The 19,134-nt window shown below is 40.7% G+C and overlaps 1 protein-coding gene across 6 annotated transcripts in view; it reads left to right on the forward strand.

Annotated features, from left to right (window-relative positions):
* The window catches only part of CDK12 (cyclin dependent kinase 12), a 58,251-nt gene that overhangs the window by 28,606 nt on the left and 10,511 nt on the right, over positions 1 to 19,134 (forward strand). For 3 of the 6 annotated variants that reach the window (XR_012786484.1, XR_012786485.1, XR_012786486.1), the window contains exons 9-14: positions 353 to 430; positions 761 to 877; positions 1,504 to 1,635; positions 2,943 to 3,157; positions 5,233 to 5,685; positions 9,368 to 9,789. Coding sequence is in view for 2 of the 6 variants with exons in the window: in XM_075561758.1 (XP_075417873.1) it covers positions 353 to 430; positions 761 to 877; positions 1,504 to 1,635; positions 2,943 to 3,157; positions 5,233 to 5,685; positions 9,368 to 10,080 (1,708 nt within the window). In the remaining 4 variants the exon portion in view is untranslated. Of the gene's footprint in view, positions 1 to 352; positions 431 to 760; positions 878 to 1,503; positions 1,636 to 2,942; positions 3,158 to 5,232; positions 5,686 to 9,367; positions 13,046 to 19,134 lie in introns of those variants that run through there. The other 3 variants (XM_075561758.1, XM_075561759.1, XR_012786487.1) reach the window with 3 other exon arrangements.

Below are 19,134 nucleotides of genomic sequence, written 5' to 3' on the forward strand. Positions count from 1 at the left end.
ACAATCCAGTTCTCCTGGTTTCATAACAGAACAGTCAGTTTTTCACAGAGACTCATTATAGTTTGAAAAGTTTACTGAAACTAATCCTAGCTGCTTACAGTTAACTTCTTTTTGCAAATGTGCAGTGTGTACTAAAATAGAAAAATTTATCTACTGGAAAATTTTAACTTTTTATATTTTCACTACAATAAATAGTTTCTTTTCATTTACAGAGGTTTGGAAACTGTATGCTTGAGCTAATATACAATGTAGTTTATCAGATGTACCCCAATAGACTATAAGAGTTTATTGAGACATATTTTAAGTAGGGTGTTGGGATTTCTCTCCTGACATCTCAGTTTTTTCTTTCTAGATGCATCCTTGGGGAATTGTTCACAAAGAAGCCAATTTTTCAAGCCAGTCTGGAGCTGTCTCAGCTAGATCTGATCAGGTACAGCTATACTTATGCTCTGATCCCCCCAGGTGTTTGTTTTTGATTGTTGTTGTTGGTTTTGGTTTTTGTTTTCCCCCCTGGTGTTTGTTATAGGTAATATTTTCCTTTTAAATTCTAACACTTTTTAGATACTGTACTAAATTATTTTCATGTTCCTTATGTCCAAAAAGGTTTCTCTAATTTTTAGAACTACTATATTTTTTCATGGTAGGTAGGTAAGTAGGTAGATAGATAGATAGATAGTGTACCATAAAATTTTTAGGTCTTGCATATTTTTTATGTGAAAAAAATGCCAATTCAGGGTGGTTGTTGCTTTTTACTTTGTAGTCGACTCTGTGGTAGCCCTTGTCCAGCTGTGTGGCCTGATGTTATCAAGCTGCCCTACTTCAACACCATGAAGCCAAAGAAGCAATATAGGCGGCGTCTACGAGAAGAGTTTTCTTTGTAAGTTTAGCAAAAATATACATTTGTTTTCCATATCTAACTGGTGTTAAGACTTGACTTTTTCCCGACTTAGGGGTTCAGTGTTGTCCTAGCTAACGATGAGAACACATTGTAGGAAAACAAAATTTTGATCCGTATGTATGTTACACCTTTTTAAAAGTAATTTTTGGGGAAGAAATGGGGAGCTGATATCAGGGGCTCAAGTGGGAAGAGAATGCTTTGAATATGATGATGGCAGTAAATGTGCTTCACACACTGGATGAATGTATGGATTGTGATAATAGATGTAAGAGCCCCAATAAAAGTATTTTTAATGTAATTTTCTCTTCTAGAGACTTTATATTAAAAGAAATTTCTTTATTTTGAATAATATTTAAATTTTCTCATTATTTTTTTGCTCGTCCTAAGATAAGGGACTGGCTAATTATTATTTTTATTATCGATTTGTCTCATAGCATATCCTAAATCCTGTGTGGGAGCAAAACTTGTTACTTGCATTCACCAAATCTTAACTCCCGTTCCACCAACTTACATAGATCTGGAACCCATAGCTCTTTTATTGTACAGTTACAAGTTTGAGAAATGCAGAGTTGTTGTAAGTGTATTCTTCCTCACTCTTTCCACAGCATTCCTTCAGCAGCACTTGATTTATTGGACCACATGCTGACACTAGATCCTAGCAAGCGCTGCACAGCTGAACAGACTCTGCAGAGTGACTTTCTTAAAGATGTTGAGCTCAGCAAAATGGCTCCTCCTGAGTAAGTGTCGGTGCCACATAGTGACTTGACAAAACTCAGTCCCTTTTAAAGACAAGTTGGCGAGGACATGGCCAAGTAGTAAATCACAAATGGAAAGGTGTCCTTTGAGTATTGTAGTGGATAAGGAGATTTGGTCTTTTGTTCATTTTGTTTAACGCAGAATAGATTTAGGTATGGCATTTGCTCTAATTTGAAAGTATTCCTTCTAATTTTTCCTTAGCCAGTCCATCTAACTGACTCCCCTTATGTCTATGTGACCATTCTACCTCATACAATTTTGACGGAGGTAATTTGGTCTTTGGATCTTTGATCAAGATCTTAGGACTTACCTGAATTATTCTACATTTTTACTCTGACAAATAAGTCTTGACAGTGTTATGGGTCTCGTGTCAGAATTTTGGGCTCATTTTCTTATATTTAGAAAGAAGTATGTTTTTGAAATATGGGTGGAATGTTTTTACAAAGTAGGTAGTGACTCTTTTGATTCTTAGGAAACTTGGGCAGTTCCACCCTGTCTTAAAGAATCACTATTGAGTCAGCATTGACTCAGTAGCACTGAGTCTGGTAGTTTGAGGTAGTGATTTTAAACTGCTACAGAGAAATGTCCAAATTCATTTACTACTCTAGAAATTTGATTTGTTGAAGGTGGCTTGAAATGCATACACTGCTGATATTGAAAACTACTGTTATAAAAAGATTTTGACAGTAGTAATCTATTGAAGTAAGATTTTACCTACCCAGGTTGTTTGCATTTAAAAGAAGAAAGAACTAGTTTTTGTTCCTTGTACACTGAATAACATAAATTGATTTTGCATAGGGAGGACTTAATCATGATATATTTATGTGGTTCTAAGATTTAAACGACCAGCACTCTGCACTCCTAGACTATTTGTAGATATTAACAGACTAATTATCTCTTTCCTCCATGTGTATTCCCAATTGAAAGTTGACCAATAAAATTCTGTACTCTTGTAATGCCAAGCAAGAACAGTTACAAGATTTAAATATTCGAATATGGGAGTTTGGCATAGCACGTATCTCTTTGAAATTAACAAACTGCATTTCTCAGTGTAGAAATCTTTGGGATTTTTCTTTGTCAGATTACCATCTGCCATGATTTCCCCTTACATTGCTAATCTCTATTTACTAACTTCTGTGGTTATTTTCATCTGTTTTTTTGTTTCCTTTTTTCCATTTCTCCCTGCTTTTTACCTTCTCATTTTAATCCCTTGTTTCCCCTATGCCCTTACCCCATTCATTCAGACATATTCCCATATACATTTTCTGTTTGCTTTGTCTTTTTCCAGCCTCCCACGGAATCAAGACTGCCATGAATTATGGAGCAAGAAGAGGCGACGGCAGCGACAAAGTGGTGGTGTGGTAGAAGAGCCACCTCCGCCCAAAGTTACTCGAAAAGAAGTTACCTCAGGGACAAGTGCTGAGCCTGTGAAGAACAGCAGCCCAGCACCACCACCTCAGCCTCCTCCTGGCAAGGTGGAACCTGGGGCTGGGGATACAGTAGGTCAGTGCTGGGCTGGGCCTTTGTGCTTTTTATAAGCACATTTTGAAGTTGTTTAAAGGTCAAGTGCAAGGAGGGTGTAAAGGGGAGGGGGGAGGAGGGGAACATGTTTTTTGGGGGGTGTCATGTTTTATCCAGTAAATCATTTATTAAAAATGTCGATGTCTTCAATATGAAGTTTTCTGCATATAGGTCAGGAAAGTCTAGATCCTATTCCTTCAGTATCACAAGAAGGTTTGTGGCATAAATTGATGAGTTAGATAAGCCAAACTTTAGAATTTGTTCTCCCAACACACATAACTAGAACTTTGTGTATGTCTCTTGGATTTGAAGATAGGACCATCTTAGATTCTAAACATACTGTCACAACTGATAAGTGTAATGAGTTTCATAGAATTTTTTTCTTTATGTACATTCAAAATGTGTGCTAATGAACTAATAACAAAGTAGTTTCCTGTGATGCCAATAATTTTTCGGAGCTTTCGACAGTTCTTTGGTTGGCTCATTTTCCTTTTCTGTCCATCCACAACAGTGGCTCTCAATGCTTGATACACAGTGCAGTCATCTAGGAAGCTTTAACAAAGGGTGGGATCTATGGTATTTGAGTTTTAAAATCCCTCCTGGTAATTCTGATGTACAAGGGGGTACCCCCCAAAAAAAACCAGAATTTCCCTTCCCCCACCCCTAACCTATGTATTTACATTTTTTACAAAATAATTCAAAATACTCTCCATTACACCTCATATGTTTGTCAAATATGCGATTCCATTCTTGGAAGCATTTTCAAACTCGTCTATTAGGATAGCTGATAGTACCTCCCTGGTGTTTTTCTCCACCTCTTCTATGTCATCACACCACTGTCCTTTCATGGCCCTCTTTATTCACGGAAACAAAAAGAAGTTGGATGGAGCGAGATCAGGTGAGTAAGGATGTGTGGGGCAAGAGTCATGCTTCCCCCCCCCCCAAAAAAAAAAAACAAAAAACCTGACACAGTGAAATGGCTGCTTGATCAGGTGCATTGTCCTGGTGGCAAAACCATTCCCCCCTCTGCCACAAATCAGGCCTTTTTTGTCACACACTATTAACACAATCTTTTCAGAAGCTCTAAATTGAAAGCTTGATTAACAGTTTGACCTGATGGAACAAAGTCCAAATGCACTACGAGTTGACATTTTCATCTGTTTGGAAGCTAATGGACATCCAGAATGAAGTTTGTCATCAATCGACATTTCACCTTTTTGAAACAAGAAAACCACTTGTACACTTGAGTTTTTCCCATAGTGCTGTCCTTGTAAGCTATATTGAACAGCACAATCATTTCTGCAGCATTTTTCCCAAGCAGGAAACAAAATTTCATAGCTGCACACTATTGTCTTAAATCAGCCATCACAAAAACTGAGGTCCAACCAAAAGTGCTTTGACGAGAAAATTCACTGTGACCAGAGAAAACCTTCCCAAGCAACGCCACTGGGTGCACTGACTCGGAGCGAGTTGCTCACCTAGCAGGAAAAATGCGTACTACACAAGCTCGATTCCACCCATTGCAGTTCCGGGCTGGTTTTTTTTTGGGTACCCCCTCGTAAAAAATGAGTTAAAAACAACTGGAAGAATACACGTAAAATGAAACCACCTTTACACCCAGTGCAGAGATGTTTTAGTCCCGGTGTATTTCAGCAAATGTGTAAAGAATAGTAACGTGAAAAGTATCATCAAAGGCATTGAATTATACATGTAGAAGTTGTTGAACTAGACAATGTTTTGCCATGTATATTTTTGCCACAACTTTTTTAAAAGTTTACATGAATAACTACAATGAAGAAGATAATATTCTAAAATTGATTATGACAATTGTACAAGTCTTTTTGATATGATTGAACGATTGAATTGTGTGATGTGTGGTTTAAGTGTCAATAAAACTTAAAAAGAATAACAAGCTGTGTCATGACAAACTGAGGCTTTAAAAAAGAGACATTCAAAATGAACTTCATTCTTTGGATATTGTAAGTTGCCCTTGCCAGTTCCAGGCAGAGGCCCCTGCTCTGTTTCATCCTCTTATGTTAGCTCCTCTGTCTCCACAGGCCTTGGTGACATCACACAGCAATTGAATCAAAGTGAATTAGCAGTGTTATTGAACCTGCTACACAGCCAAACTGACCTTAGCATCCCTCAAATGGCACAGCTGCTTAATATCCACTCCAACCCAGAGATGCAGCAGCAGCTGGAGGCCTTGAACCAATCCATCAGTGCTCTGACTGAAGCCACTTCCCAGCAGCAGGACTCAGAGCCCATGGCCTCAGAGGAGTCTTTGAAAGAGGCACCTCCTGCCCCAGTGCTTCAGCCTTCAGCAGAACAGACAACCCCTGAAGTCTCGAGCACACCAGCTGACACACAGAATATGTTGACAGTTCTCTTAAGCCACCTGATGAAAACCCAGGAGCCAGCAGGCAGCCTGGAGGAAAACAACAGTGACAAGAACAGTGGGCCACAGGGACCCCGAAGAACTCTCACAATGCCACAGGAGGAGGCAGCAGGTAAACAGACCGGTCATGAATCTCATTGAGCTCAGGTGCTGTTGATCCTCTTAAAAGTCTCTTTAACATTTTCTTTTTCACACCAATGGCCTCGCTTTCCATTTTTCTGTAACCTAGTCTACAGAACCTAGCACCAGTGGTGTATTTCTTTTTTCATCTCAGCCTCAAAGTTTCTCAGAGCACCTTACATTTACTGATTGTTTTTCCACATCCTAGGAGGTAGGTAAATAAAACCCCTTCTAAGTAAGGAAGCCACAGTTCTAACTGATACATCTTGAAGCACTGTGTGTGTAGCCAACTAGTACTATCACTTGAGAATCTGCCTTCCAAACAAGCCATTATCCGCAGATTATTCTTCTTCCTATCTAGTGTAGTAACTGCTTGATACCAGAGTTTTACCTTGAATTCAAAGAAACTAATAAAATTCCATTCTTAATCTCTTGAAGAATAATTTGGAGATGTTTCTAAATAGATAATTAACATCATGCATTTTCTTTCCAAAAATAAGAGTACATAACGATTTCTTTAATTCTAGAAGAAATCGTTAAATGGGTCCTAGATTAAAAAGTTAATATTACATAAGAAACAATAGTCTGAAAAGACCACCTGTTAATGCTCTACATGACCACACCATGCAATGTATGTGAGGGAAAAGAAGTCTATATTATCTGCTCTATTCTGAGTCTGTGTGCAAATGTTTACGTATCTGAAAGTCTTTTCAACTCCTTGGAAATTTTTTACTCAACATGAAGACCTTATGAATTGGGGAATGAGAAGAGACACAGGGCTGACAAGATACACTATCTTCAACTTTAGCGTCCTTCATTCAGTTTCTTGTGGGATGGTCCAGAAGGAATGTGCATTACTTCTTTTGGTAAAAGGTCAAACACGTTTTTTTTTCCCACGTGTATAGCTTTTTAAAACAAAGATAACATAATTAACTCTCCCATACTATTTTTAGGTAGGGAATTGTAGTTCAGAGTATTTAAATATGGTCCCACTGCCAAGTTTTGGCAGGGGCAAAACTCAGACTTATTTCCTAATGTTTCTTAATTTTCTGCCACTCTCGTTACGCTGATTCCAGTTGTGTTGTTTTTGTTTTTTAAGAAACCACGTCATGAAAGATCAACAAGTCAATCTAGAAAGAAAACAGACCTCTTTCTCCTCTCCCAATCCATATACCGTGTCCTTCGCGCGCCCCCCAAAAAAATTCTTCCTTATACAAATATCTGAAAGTAATTCCTATTATTAACAGGGATTGAAAGAAATTCACTCAGTAATTGAGCTAACAAGCTATCAGTCAGATGGTGAGATTGAACCAAAAATAAGGCCAGACCAGTGGCCAAAAATTGTTGGTTTGTTTTTTCAGAGGAGTGTGTATACATGCCATTCCTCTCTTTATTGTAATCACCACTGGATTATCTAGTCGGTGTCTCCTCTGTCTTAATTCCCCTACTCCTCTCCTACCTCTTTTTTGGCCATTTCGCTTCCACCAGAGGGCAGACTGGATAATCCAGCATAGGCGGCTATTCTGTACTTGTTGTGAAAGGGTGATTGTTGGTACCCAGTGAATTGAATGACGTTTTTTAATTATTTGTACATTTCATTAATACTTACCTACCTCCATTAGTAAAGATTTTAAGGATTGGCGATATTGTTAACATAAAATCTTTGTTAACAGTAGGATTTGTCAAAATGTGATCTTTATTTTTAATTTCTTTTAAGGAGTTTTGTTAGCCTTGCATCAATGTTCCTTATAATACATCTGCTTGCTACTTTGGAATAGAGTTTAATTTTATACACGTGGAAGAACTTGAAAAGAGAACAGCTCAAGTATTGAAGTATAATTCAAACCTAATTATGCTATTTATATAAAAGGCAAATTTTTCATATGAAAACTGTTAATAGCTAGAATATAAATTTATAGATTTGCCTACTTTTACAGTTACCCATTTAAACGTTGTTTGCCCTCAGTATTTAAAGCATCTGATGTTCCAAAAATATATTTTTAACTATACTGTGATGTTCATGGATATGTAGTGTTGACAGCAAAACGTTTTGAAATCTGTAGGCGTTCTTGTAGTACAGTTAACCCTTCTTTTTCAAGATGTCTACTTTGTAAGTTGTGAAATCTGTGGCAAATATTTTTGTCCTTAAATTCATTTTCCTACAACAACCAGCCAATTAGTCAACAACTAACTTAGATGGGTAATGGATGTCAGGCGATTAACTTTCTGATTCTTTCCAAAAGTCCATAATCTGGCAACACCCTCCCCCTGGGATGGTTTTCACCTTACCTTTATATTGCATATAGCACGTGACCTCATTCTTCCACTGTACAATCTTACAATTTTGTAGTGTTTTCAGAGTGCTTTTGTATGCATGCCAAGGGTATACATATTTTGCCTTTGCAAAATATAATCAAGATAAATACCAAAATATCTCATTATAACCAAGAACTGTTTTGGGCTTGTCTAGGTAAGAACTAAATTTATTATCACTAGCTCAGATAATGAAGACCTTAAAGACATTTAAAATTTTTGGTTTCTTCAGGAATAGAAAAATTATTTGGAAGATTTCCCAAAACATTGAATCTTTTCTTCAGCAGGGTACTTTTTTTTAATGTGTGTTTTTTTGGGTTTTTTTGTCACAGCTGTTTTGTCTGTCCCCAGACTCAAGCATTTCGCATTTTCCTCATTCGTTATGAAATTAATGTTATACCCGGGCAACTTTATCCAGCGGTGGGAAACAAAAATTTAGCGAGTAATTCAAGAAAGTAAACATCCTTGAAAACACAGTATAGTATTAGTTCAATATGTTCTAAATAACCTAGCTTTCATTCTTTTCCAGCTAAACAGGTGTTCATCAAAAGTCTGTTCTACATAACACTAGATGCTATAGTGATTTTTTTCATAGCATGTAAGAAATACAGGAAGTAGGAAAACAGAACAAATTAAGATAGAAGATCGCATTGATCCTTATAATAACTATAACATAGGAAGCTGAGTGACAATATGGTGGTTAATGCCCCTTTCTTCAGAGTGTAATTTTGGAGGAAAGGGACTTAAGTTTTGAGTTGCAGATGTATATTTATACATGACAGTAATGGAAGATTTTTACTTTATTTCATCTCTCCTGTAAATTAAATTCTATTTCAGGTTAACCACATACCATTAAACTTTCTGTAAAACGTGTTAGTTAAGTTTATGCCAGGTTTCTTGTTGTACAGCAAGATTATGTCTTAGAAATATGACCACAGCGTGTGTATTGTTCCTTCTCTTCTTTTATACTTTAATTTTCATTTATGTTTTAATAAAACAGCAAAAGGGGGCAGGGTGGCAGGTTACTGCCAACATTTCACACATTAGAACAGTTTCATAAAGAAGGAAATGGAAAAATGGAGGAAATCTCAAACAAAAATCGGAACGGTAATTTGAAATATCATGGTCTTTTTACACCAGCTATTAGATCCAGAATGCAACTGTCTTAATTTTAATCACTTGTTTTTATTTATAAATTACAATTTCATGGTCCCAAGATTTTATTCTTTTTATATTTGGTTACTTGTATAGATAATTGTTTATATTGGGCAATGAGAGAGAGTGTATGGGTATGGGTGTGTGTTTGTTTTAAGATCACATGTGATTTAAGATGGTGTTTAAAAGAAGTAACCCTTCCACAGCATGTCCTCCTCACATTCTTCCACCAGAGAAGAGGCCCCCTGAGCCCCCCGGACCTCCACCGCCGCCACCTCCACCCCCTCTGGTTGACGGCGATCTTTCCAGCGCCCCCCAGGAGTTGAACCCAGCCGTGACAGCCGCCTTGCTGCAACTCTTATCCCAGCCTGAAGCAGAGCCTCCTGGCCAGCTGCCACATGAGCACCAGGCCTTGAGACCAATGGAGTACTCCACCCGATCCCATCCAAACAGGACTTACGGGAACACTGATGGGCCTGAGACGGGGTTCAGTGCCACCGACACTGATGAACACAACTCTGGTCCAGCCTTGACAGAATCCCTGGCCGAGCCCCTGGTGAAGAATAGGACCTTCTCAGGCTCTGTGAGCCACCTTGGGGAGTCCAGCAGTTACCAGGGCACAGGGTCAGTACAGTTCCCAGGGGATCAGGACCTCCGCTTTGCCAGGGTCCCCTTAGCATTGCACTCAGTGGTCGGGCAACCATTCCTGAAGGCTGAGGGAAACAGCAACTCTGTGGTGCATGCAGAGACCAAGTTGCAAAACTATGGGGAGTTGGGTCCAGGAACCACTGGGGCCAGCAGCTCCGGAGCAGGCCTTAGCTGGGGAACCTCAGCCCAGGCCTCGGCCTATGGAAAACTCTATCGGGGGCCTACAAGAGTCCCGCCAAGAGGGGGAAGAGGGAGAGGAGTTCCTTACTAACCCAGAGACATCAGTGTCCTGAAAGACTCCTTTCCTATTCATCCTTTCACTCTAGCCTCTGAACCTTGAATGAAATCACTTGCCAGAGCAAGGTTATTTTCTGCATTTGGCTACTGCAGAGCTGGCCGTTGTATTCCTTGCTTACTTGCTATTAGCAGGCAACTTACCGAAGAATGTTGGCACCAGTTCCCCCAATGATGGGCTATCGCCAGAACATTTGCTTAATCCTACCTAGTAGGTATAAGTAGAGGATTAGGAGAGGGTTGTTACAATGAGAAGTAAATGTTTTATTAGCTCATTGCCTGCATTTCTTGAGCAGAAGAGAAAAAACCATTTCAGTTTTGAGATAATGACTATCAAAGTCTCTCTTTAGGTTTTGGAATATTTGTTTTGTTTTTAGTGGTTTGTTTCTTTTGAGTTCTAATTTAGTTTTTATTTCAGAGACTAGTACTCACAAAATTTGAACTGCTCTTAGGCTTTTGTTCCAAGGGAGACAGTGACCTGGCTGATTTAAATAAATGTTTCCTTCCTCTCAACCATTACACCATTTTTGCTTATAAGTGAGCTTTTCCCCCTATTGAGCTCCTTGAACATAACTTTTTTCCCAAATAAATTACCTGAAAGTTTGCTCTGCTTTGACAAGAAGGATGCTTCCTCCCCCTGCACACAAGGCAGGTTGTAGAAAGTAGCATTCTTGGGCAAGTAGGTCGACTTTATCCCATCTCTTACCTTTTTGCCTCATCTTTATAGTTTCTCTCTTGGGGAATTTTTTTTTTTTTGAGGCATTTGTTTAGGGGGAAAAACAAATAGATGTCCAAGACCCTGGGATAATTCATTAACTTTTTTGAAATAAAGGAAAGGAAATTGAAACTCTTCCATCGTTCTCTGCAACTCTTCAATTTCTACAGGGGTTTTTGTTTAGACCATGTTCTAATGGAGGCTGGTTCATAAATCCGGAAAGCCTAGGGCATTGCTGCTAAGCGAGGGTTAGAAATGCTGCCGAACCGAGAGGGCTATTAAGAGCAGTAAGCATATTGTTTACACGTAGATTTTTATGTGAAACAAAACAGCGTTGTAATATTATCAAGGAATATTACATCGTGAAGTACATGGAAACATCTCGTTTAGGATATTTTTCTGAAGCTATCAATATCTGATACTTTTTTTAAAAAATAATTTTTAAAGAGTGGCCCATGAGAGAGAACAGTATTGACATAATACACATCCTAGCATGTATATCCTGCCACTTCTTTCAGGTGTTTTCCATCAGAGAGAAGAATTGGGGTTCTGGTAAAGGGGGTTAAGTTATGGCTTCCTGGCCAGAATGTTGCCTTATAAACAGGAAACGGAAAGAGGCTCTCAGGTTGGGGTAATTTGGGAGGCTTCTCATTTTGGCTTCCATTTATATCAAAAATCAGAATTTAAACACAGATACATATAAATTATCTGTAGATTTAGACTTGTGAAACAGATTAATCCCCTTTTACAAGGAAAAGGCATCTTGGAGAATAGTTTACAGAATTCAAGTGAAGCTTTGTGTTTCGATGCCAAGTCCATATATAAAAAATAAAAACTGTAAGGGAAAAGGTACACTAATAAAACTTAAAGGAAAACCATTTTGAGAGGCGTACGTGAAGACTTTCCTTTGTTACTGAAATAGGGAGATACCGTGTGTGTATTTCTTTCCTAGTCTGATTTTTGGTCTGGCCTTTTCCTCAGGGCCAGACATTTATTAGGACCTTTTAACTGTTTTGGCATTGGCTTTTTGTACCAGTGCATCTAATTAGATTTGCTAGGCTCACTGTGAAACTGTTGGTAAATTGCTCTTAAAGTTTATCTGAACCTCCTGTCTGTTGACATCTTAGTCCTCAGATAATGAACCGTTGTATTTGAGAATATTTTCATTTCAGACTTAGGGCCCCTTTCTTGGTTTAAGAGCCTCACTCAGCCTGGGGTACTTTCAGACATAATCTGGTGAAAAAGTTGATTTCCCATCAAATATGAATAAAATTCTCTTCAGTGAATTTTGGTCATCAGTTATCAATAAGGTTTTCCCATTCCCCAGTCCTAGTTTTTAATTATGCCAAATATCCTAAATAATACATAGTGGTCTTTATGCTCTTATCCCTGCTGGGGAAGGGACAAGGGCATGTGTGTATGTATATATATGATTCCCACCTCACCGTCACCTCATTTGGGGAATCTAAATGCTGAAATTTTGATAATTGGACTCTTCTAAAAGCAGAGGAAAAAAGATTCAATTAAATATCTTGGAATCTATATGAAGGAAGAAAGGTATTTGTTAGTTTTTCGAACGTATTATCTATGAACAAGATGGAAGTAAGGTTTGGCAGAATTCAAATTTGCTATTAGAAAATTACCAACTCAATTCCATTAAATGTGGTTTGGGTTCTGTTTTAATTATACAGAGGGGTATATTAAGTCTCTTAAATACATTATTTTGAACAGATGAGAAATCTGATCTATATTCATGAATGGGTGACAAAACTGGTTTGACCAGGATCATTTTTGTGGTTTTGAAAGCAAATATGCTTGACCCAATTTCCTTCATTTTTTTTATTCAGCTGTCCAACTAGCATTGAAAATGAAAGCAGATATGTATGTTAGGGCAGTTAGCACAAATTTGTAACTAGGACTTCTATTAGCATATGCAGAGACATAACCACTTGTGTGTATATTTATATATAATATGCATATATATATATAGTGCTGAAATGGTTACCAGCAGGTTTGAGAGAGAACGCTGCATCAGAAACGTGTCAGTCGCCACCTCATTCTCCCTGATTTAGGTTTCTGACACTATTCTTTCTCTCTCATGTTTTTGCCCCCCATCGGGTGTACCTTGACTATGTACAGATATTTTGTAATATATTTAAAAATTTTTCTTTCAGTTTATAAAAATGGAAAGTGGAGATTGGAAAATTAAATATTTCCTGTTACTATACCACTTTTGCTCCATTGCATTTACTTCTTAATCTGTACTCTGAGCAGATCTAATCATATCTAAAAAAGGGCTCCCCTACTTCAGATCTTAGGGGCTCTCTGTCTCAAACCACTGTAGATCCATAAACTCCCTCCCCCCCCCAAAAAAAAAAAAAACCACCACCAGGGGTTTGAAGAGGTCTTTGAAAATACTAGACTAGGAACTAGAAGACAAACAGAGTTGATGGGGAAATCATAAGATAGATTTTTATTTTTTTTATTTTAAGTAGAGTGGTTCCACAAAAGACCATCAAAAGAGTTGAGTTTCATGTACCCTGACTACTCCTGACAGGAGAGGTAAGTGGGTTTTGAGCTCAACTGCCGTCAAGGGAAATTGGTAAGAGGCTCTTAGACCCAAAGTGTAGTCTTTCAAAACAGAACCACCTCCCCACTCCTACTCTGTCCCTTCCAGTCCCGATTCTTCTCGTGATATTGATAGGGTAAGATAGGGATTGCTTGATGCGTTGCCAACCCAGGAAGTGAGTCAAAGTTGTTTAAATGGTGAAATCCCACCTAAAACCTTTCCCATCTCCGCCCAAGAAGAGACAACTTTCTCTTCCCTTTCCTAACGTAGAGCCTTGATACTATTCTTTTGTGTATGATGCAGTCCTGCTAGTTACGACCTAAATAGGCAGAAGACGGATGAAAAAAACATCATGAGACAGGCAGGAAGTGATTGAATTGAGTAGTCATACAAGGTTAGAGAGTATACCAGAGCAAGGAAAATCTGGAAGTAATTTAATTACTGATCAATGAGGGTTTGCAGCCTAGCTCAAGTCCCCCAATTTTAAATAGGGTGTTCTCTTTCCTATGGAATAAATCATCTTTACTGAAAATAGAGCATTCAAAAGTGTTGCGTTTCCTAGAATCCTGTGTCCCTGGCTAGTCTCTAAAGGAATTCACTTTAGGTCTGTATATATAGTGCAAGTTAATAGCATCAACCTGCTAGAGAACAATTGTCCTCATTCACAGTAATGGCTGTCTTAAATTCTAGGCCTAACAACCTGGACACTTCTTTATGCCCCAAACCACTGTGCACTAGAAACATTAAGAACTTAAATTTATTTCGCACAGTCTTTCCCCAAGTGTGTAGTGGATTATGTTTTGGACTGTTAACCTCAAGGCTAGCAGTTCAAAACCACCAGCTGTTCCGCACGAGAGAGACGAGACTGTTGGCAGTGTTGGAAACCCACAAGGGCAGTTCTGTCCTGTAGGGGTTGTTGCGTGTCAGAATTGACTTGATGACAGTGAATGAGTGCTCCTTCCCCAGACTGGCATTCTTAACTGTATGGTAAAGTTAATGCCTGACAGTTCATTGTTGAACTGGGATTTCCATTTTTAAATAAAAGTTAATCCCATGGTTTGATTTACATAGCCCCCGCTCACATTATAGTTATTTTTAGAGCTAGGCAGAATGGAAGCTGGAAGTACCTGAAGTGAGATACCCATTTCGGGAGGGGAAGTGGGGGCAGGACTGCTAGGTCTTCCAGTCAGTCTGACAGGGAAGGTAAGCCTTGAGCATTCGGGCACTTTGAATACCCTTCGGTGTACTGTCTGGTCGTGGCGTTTATCTAGGATAAGGGCTGCTAGAGTGGCGGTGGTGGGTTATGTGTTGGCTGCTAACCGCCAAATTAGCAGTTCTAAGCTGCCGGCGGCTTTGTGGAAGAAAGATGAAGCTTGCCTCTTGTCACGAGTTAGTGGGAGTGGGGAAGCGGGGTAGTTGTCACAGGCTTGGGCACCCACAAGGGCGGTTGTGCCCTGCCTTACAGGGTCAGTGTGACTTGGCATCGCCTCCATGGCCATGAGAAAAAGTGGTTATGAGTTGACTTTGACTCGATAGTTTGTAGCCTTGCGACTACTCCAGTGGGCGTGTCCACCAAGCCAACGTTGACAGACGGGGACAAGTGTGAGGGATTGAAGCAATTGCTGGTGGTAGTCTGCAGCTTCTCATCATAGACTTGTCTCGCCATCTCCTGTGTGCCCACTTCTCTCCATTTCCTTCCCACCCCTCCCCCTCTTCCTCGCCAACCAGCTCCTACGATCTTAGACCTGCCAGAGGTATGGGCTGCTTAGCCCTGCTGCATATTTAGAGGGACTCCTGCTTCGTAGTTATGGGAGGTGGTTCCAGGGACAAAAGTCTGCTCAGAGCCTCACCCTCAGGTGTGGAGTGGACAAAGGAAAACAGGCATACTGTCCTGCTGAGAATCAGGAAGGAGCTTCTAATGTCAGATGAGGTACAAGAGGTTTCTAGGGTGACACAGCAGGGAGTCATTTTCAAGTCTTCCTCTCAACCCGTACAACTCCTCACCCTCTCATGTCCCGAGGCTGGCTTTGTCACTGGTGACATTTCTAAGCTCAGTTACAGATGGTGTCGGTGGGCTGTAAACCTGGGAGAGCAGGGGCCATGCTGTCCTGGAGAAAGCAGATGAGTACCACTTTGATGGCCCTCGGATTAATCACTGGGCTGCCAAACCTTGTTGTAACCTCTGAACTGTGCTCTTTCCGCCTATCATTGAAATTAATAGGTGGCCCAAGGCCTCAAGAAAGAGGGTGCTATGTAGTTATTCTTTCTGGAGTGCTGGTGTGTGAGTTCTGCGCTGCACTGCAAACCACAAGGTCAGCAGTTCGAAACTACCAGCTGCTCCTCAGGAAAGAGAAGGGTTTCTACTTCCTTAAAGAGTTGCAGTCTCAGAAACCCACAGAGGCAGTTCTACTCTGCGCTCTAGGGTCGCCGTAAGTCAGATTGGACACTAAGACAGTGAGTTTGATTTGGGTTTGAGATGATTGGTTAATTGGGCACACTGGTGGCACTGGTAGAAGTGCTCAGCTATTAACCAAAAGATTGTTGATTCAAAGCCAGCAGCTACCGCACGGGAGTAAGATGTAGCAAAAAGACACAGCTTGGGAAACCCTACGGGGCAGTTATACTCCATCTTAGAGTGACCGACCCAACGGTAATAGGTAATAATAGCTAACAGTGAAGCCTTCTCAGAATGCAGTGTGCTGCAGCATGCTTCTCCAGAATAGGAGACCATGAGTAAGTTCATATGCGCATAGGTGCCCTGGGAATAGATGGATGCGAGGGTGTCTTGGCCAAAGATACCACTAACAGCTTTTTAAAGAAGGAAGCAAATTTTGGGCAAGTCAAACCAGCCCTGAGGGAGGTGGGATGAAGAGATCTTAAAAAGACCACAGCGTAGCAGTCAGTGCTAGGTGAAAACAAAGCCTTAGAGCAGGGCTTCTACCTCGGGTACGGCCCGTGGGCTGTTCCAGGAGTGGGGCCCATCATCTCTCCAGTGTCAGAACTGCAACAGTGTCTAATGAATGAGGGATACCCTCGGTGAGCATCAGTTTGTAGCTGAATACCCTCCCCACCAAGGCTTGTGCAGTTTTGAATGCGCTTGGCTCAGGTGGAAAGAGACCAGATCGGAAGACGGGGTAACTTAAAAGCCTGATCTTTGTACAGATCCAGGAACTACTGTGTGTGGCCCTGTACTCGTATTTGCAATTTCTGTCGGGGGACCAAAAGTCTCCTTTAAAATGAAGTTCCATGAGGAGGTAGAAAGAAGGAGAGGGGGCAGCCTAGTAGCTGGGCTACAGAAAGACAAGGTATGATTTCTTACAGAGAAAAGGTAGGAATATGTGCTGGAAGGGGAATTTAGGGGACCCCAAGTGGTATGGGCTAGTGAAATGTAGGGGGTAATTGCTACGAGGGCTTATACATCATTTCAGGAGGTCCCTGTTCAGGCACCACTGTGAGCATTCACCTTGATCACCAGAGTATTTTAAGGTCCGGGCCAAAACTCTTAGACTGGGAGATACTATAAAGACAGATTTTCCTTCAAGAAGCTAGACTGTATTGAGTGAATGACTCATCCTGCTGTCTACATAGTTCAAGAGAGTAATGCAGGAACAAAGGTCATAGCATGAAGGCATCGTGGCTAAAAGTTCTTTGTATTTTTTTAAAACTTTACAGGAAATTATTTTACATTTTCCAGGTCATGAATCAGAATTGATTCAATGGCAGTGGGTGAGTTTGAGGTCCATCTGGAAATATTCCTCTCCTCATTTCAAGTGAGGGCAACTCACGGAGAGCAGGCCAACCAGAAAGTGTGAGTTAGAGATACAGAAGGTCACAAGGGCAAAGCAGACTTTAGAATTTGTATAACTCAGTGCCGCCTTGGTCTGTGCAAGACAGTGGCCCAGAGGCTGAGAAACGTTCTTAGGAGGAAGGGGAAGGAAGAGAGAGGGAACTCACATTCTTTAGGTACCTTCTCTATATGCCTGTCACTGGATTGCATTCTTTGCTTTACACATACCCCTTTTATGATCCTGAGCAATAAAATGTAGGAGCCACAGGAGATGGTGGACTGCTTTCCTCTCTCATCACATGGGGTTAAACTAGAGGAAGTGAAGGGTCAGCATATGAGAGTGAGATTAAGGAAGGATTGAACAGTGCACAAGACTAACCTCTGTTCCTAGAGACCTTCTAAAATGCCAGGCCTCCCTGAGAGTCATTTGTGTGTGACTAGAAGCAGAGCTGTGGAGGAACCAGAGTACTACTATTGGCTCGGGTTGGTCAGGTCATGAGCTGAAAATAGGGGATTCCATTTAGAAGTAGGAAACAAAATGGGCAGCTTATCTTAGAATGTCTTCCTAGAATACGGTATTTCTAGAGTATGAATGATTGTCGAAGAGACAGATTCCTTTGATAGCCCTGTTTGGTTTTTGGCTTGGGTTTGTGACACCATTTGGAACAACGTTTGCAGCTTTGGGAAGAGGCAGTATCAAGTTCAGGGTTCCTAGGGGCACGTGGCCATCTGGAAATCCACAGTATGAGGTGGTGCTCCCTGTAGTTGCTTGCTGGCCAGCCCGGTAGTTTACACCCTGACAGCTGTTTCACTTGGGGAGCAGAAATAGCAGGCAGTGGCCCCCGTAATATGAATCCTTGGTGGTGTAGCGTTTACGCGTTGTGCTGCTGCTAACCATAAGGTCAGCAGTTTAAAACCACCAGCCGCTCCTCAGGAGGAAGACCGGGTTTTCTACTCCCAAAAAGAATTACAATCTTGAAAACTCACAGAAGCAGTTCTGCCCTGTCCTAAAGGGTCCTTATGAGTCAGTATCAATTCCATGGTAATGACGTCCCCTTGTTATAGCACAGTCTTCCAAAGGAGCCCCGGGTATGTAGCGCGGTACTTTCTGTATTTTTGACCAACACCATAGTCCAAATGCATTGATTTTTCTCCAGTCTTCCTTAGTCATTGTCCAACTTTCACGTGCATCTGGTGGTATTGTGGTTATGAGTTGGGCTGAGACCCGCATGGTCAGCAGTTCGAAACCACCAGCAGCTCCTTGGAAAGACTGGGCATTCTACTCCTGTAAACAGCGACAGTCTCAAAAACCCACAAGGGGTTGCTATGATTCAGCATTGACTCAATAGCAGTGAGATTGATTGGATTTTGTCCTGAGTACAGGGGGCAGGTCCCACACTTCAGGAAGCTGTTGGATTTAGTGAGCATTTTCTACCTAGGTGGGTAGTGGGCAATCAACATGTATAAACCACATTGCAGGTCATAAAACAAACCAGCACGGGATTACAGAGGGAACCAAAGCAAAGAAATGTGAAAAAGTGAAATAACTCTGAAAGGATCCTTTAAAGGTACTGAAGGAAAAGGACATGGACCCAAGGAGAAGACGGTGAACAGAGGGAAGTGTATGTACGTTCTGTGCAGAGGGCTGTGACTGGACGAGCTAGAGTGGTCCAGGAAAGGAACATTAGGGAGTGAAGTTGGAGGAGCAGTCTTGTTGTCCTAAGGACTTGGGATTTGATTGGGATATAACAGGCAACACAGCATGATGGAGAGGTAAATGATGTTGCAGGCTTTTGCAGCCGTAATGTGTCGAGCAAACAGGAAAACTACCGAGATAAGACTAGTCTTCCATACAGGCGGTAGGAATCACATGGAATCGACAGGAGCTGTGTCCATAGGCATGAGCAAGGTCTGGTTTTAGCTTGAACTGGCTCGGAGGCCCGTGGGGTGTGTGAGTAGT

Source organism: Tenrec ecaudatus, chromosome 10, assembly GCF_050624435.1.
Source record: "Tenrec ecaudatus isolate mTenEca1 chromosome 10, mTenEca1.hap1, whole genome shotgun sequence".
Taxonomy (NCBI): Eukaryota; Metazoa; Chordata; class Mammalia; order Afrosoricida; family Tenrecidae; genus Tenrec; species Tenrec ecaudatus.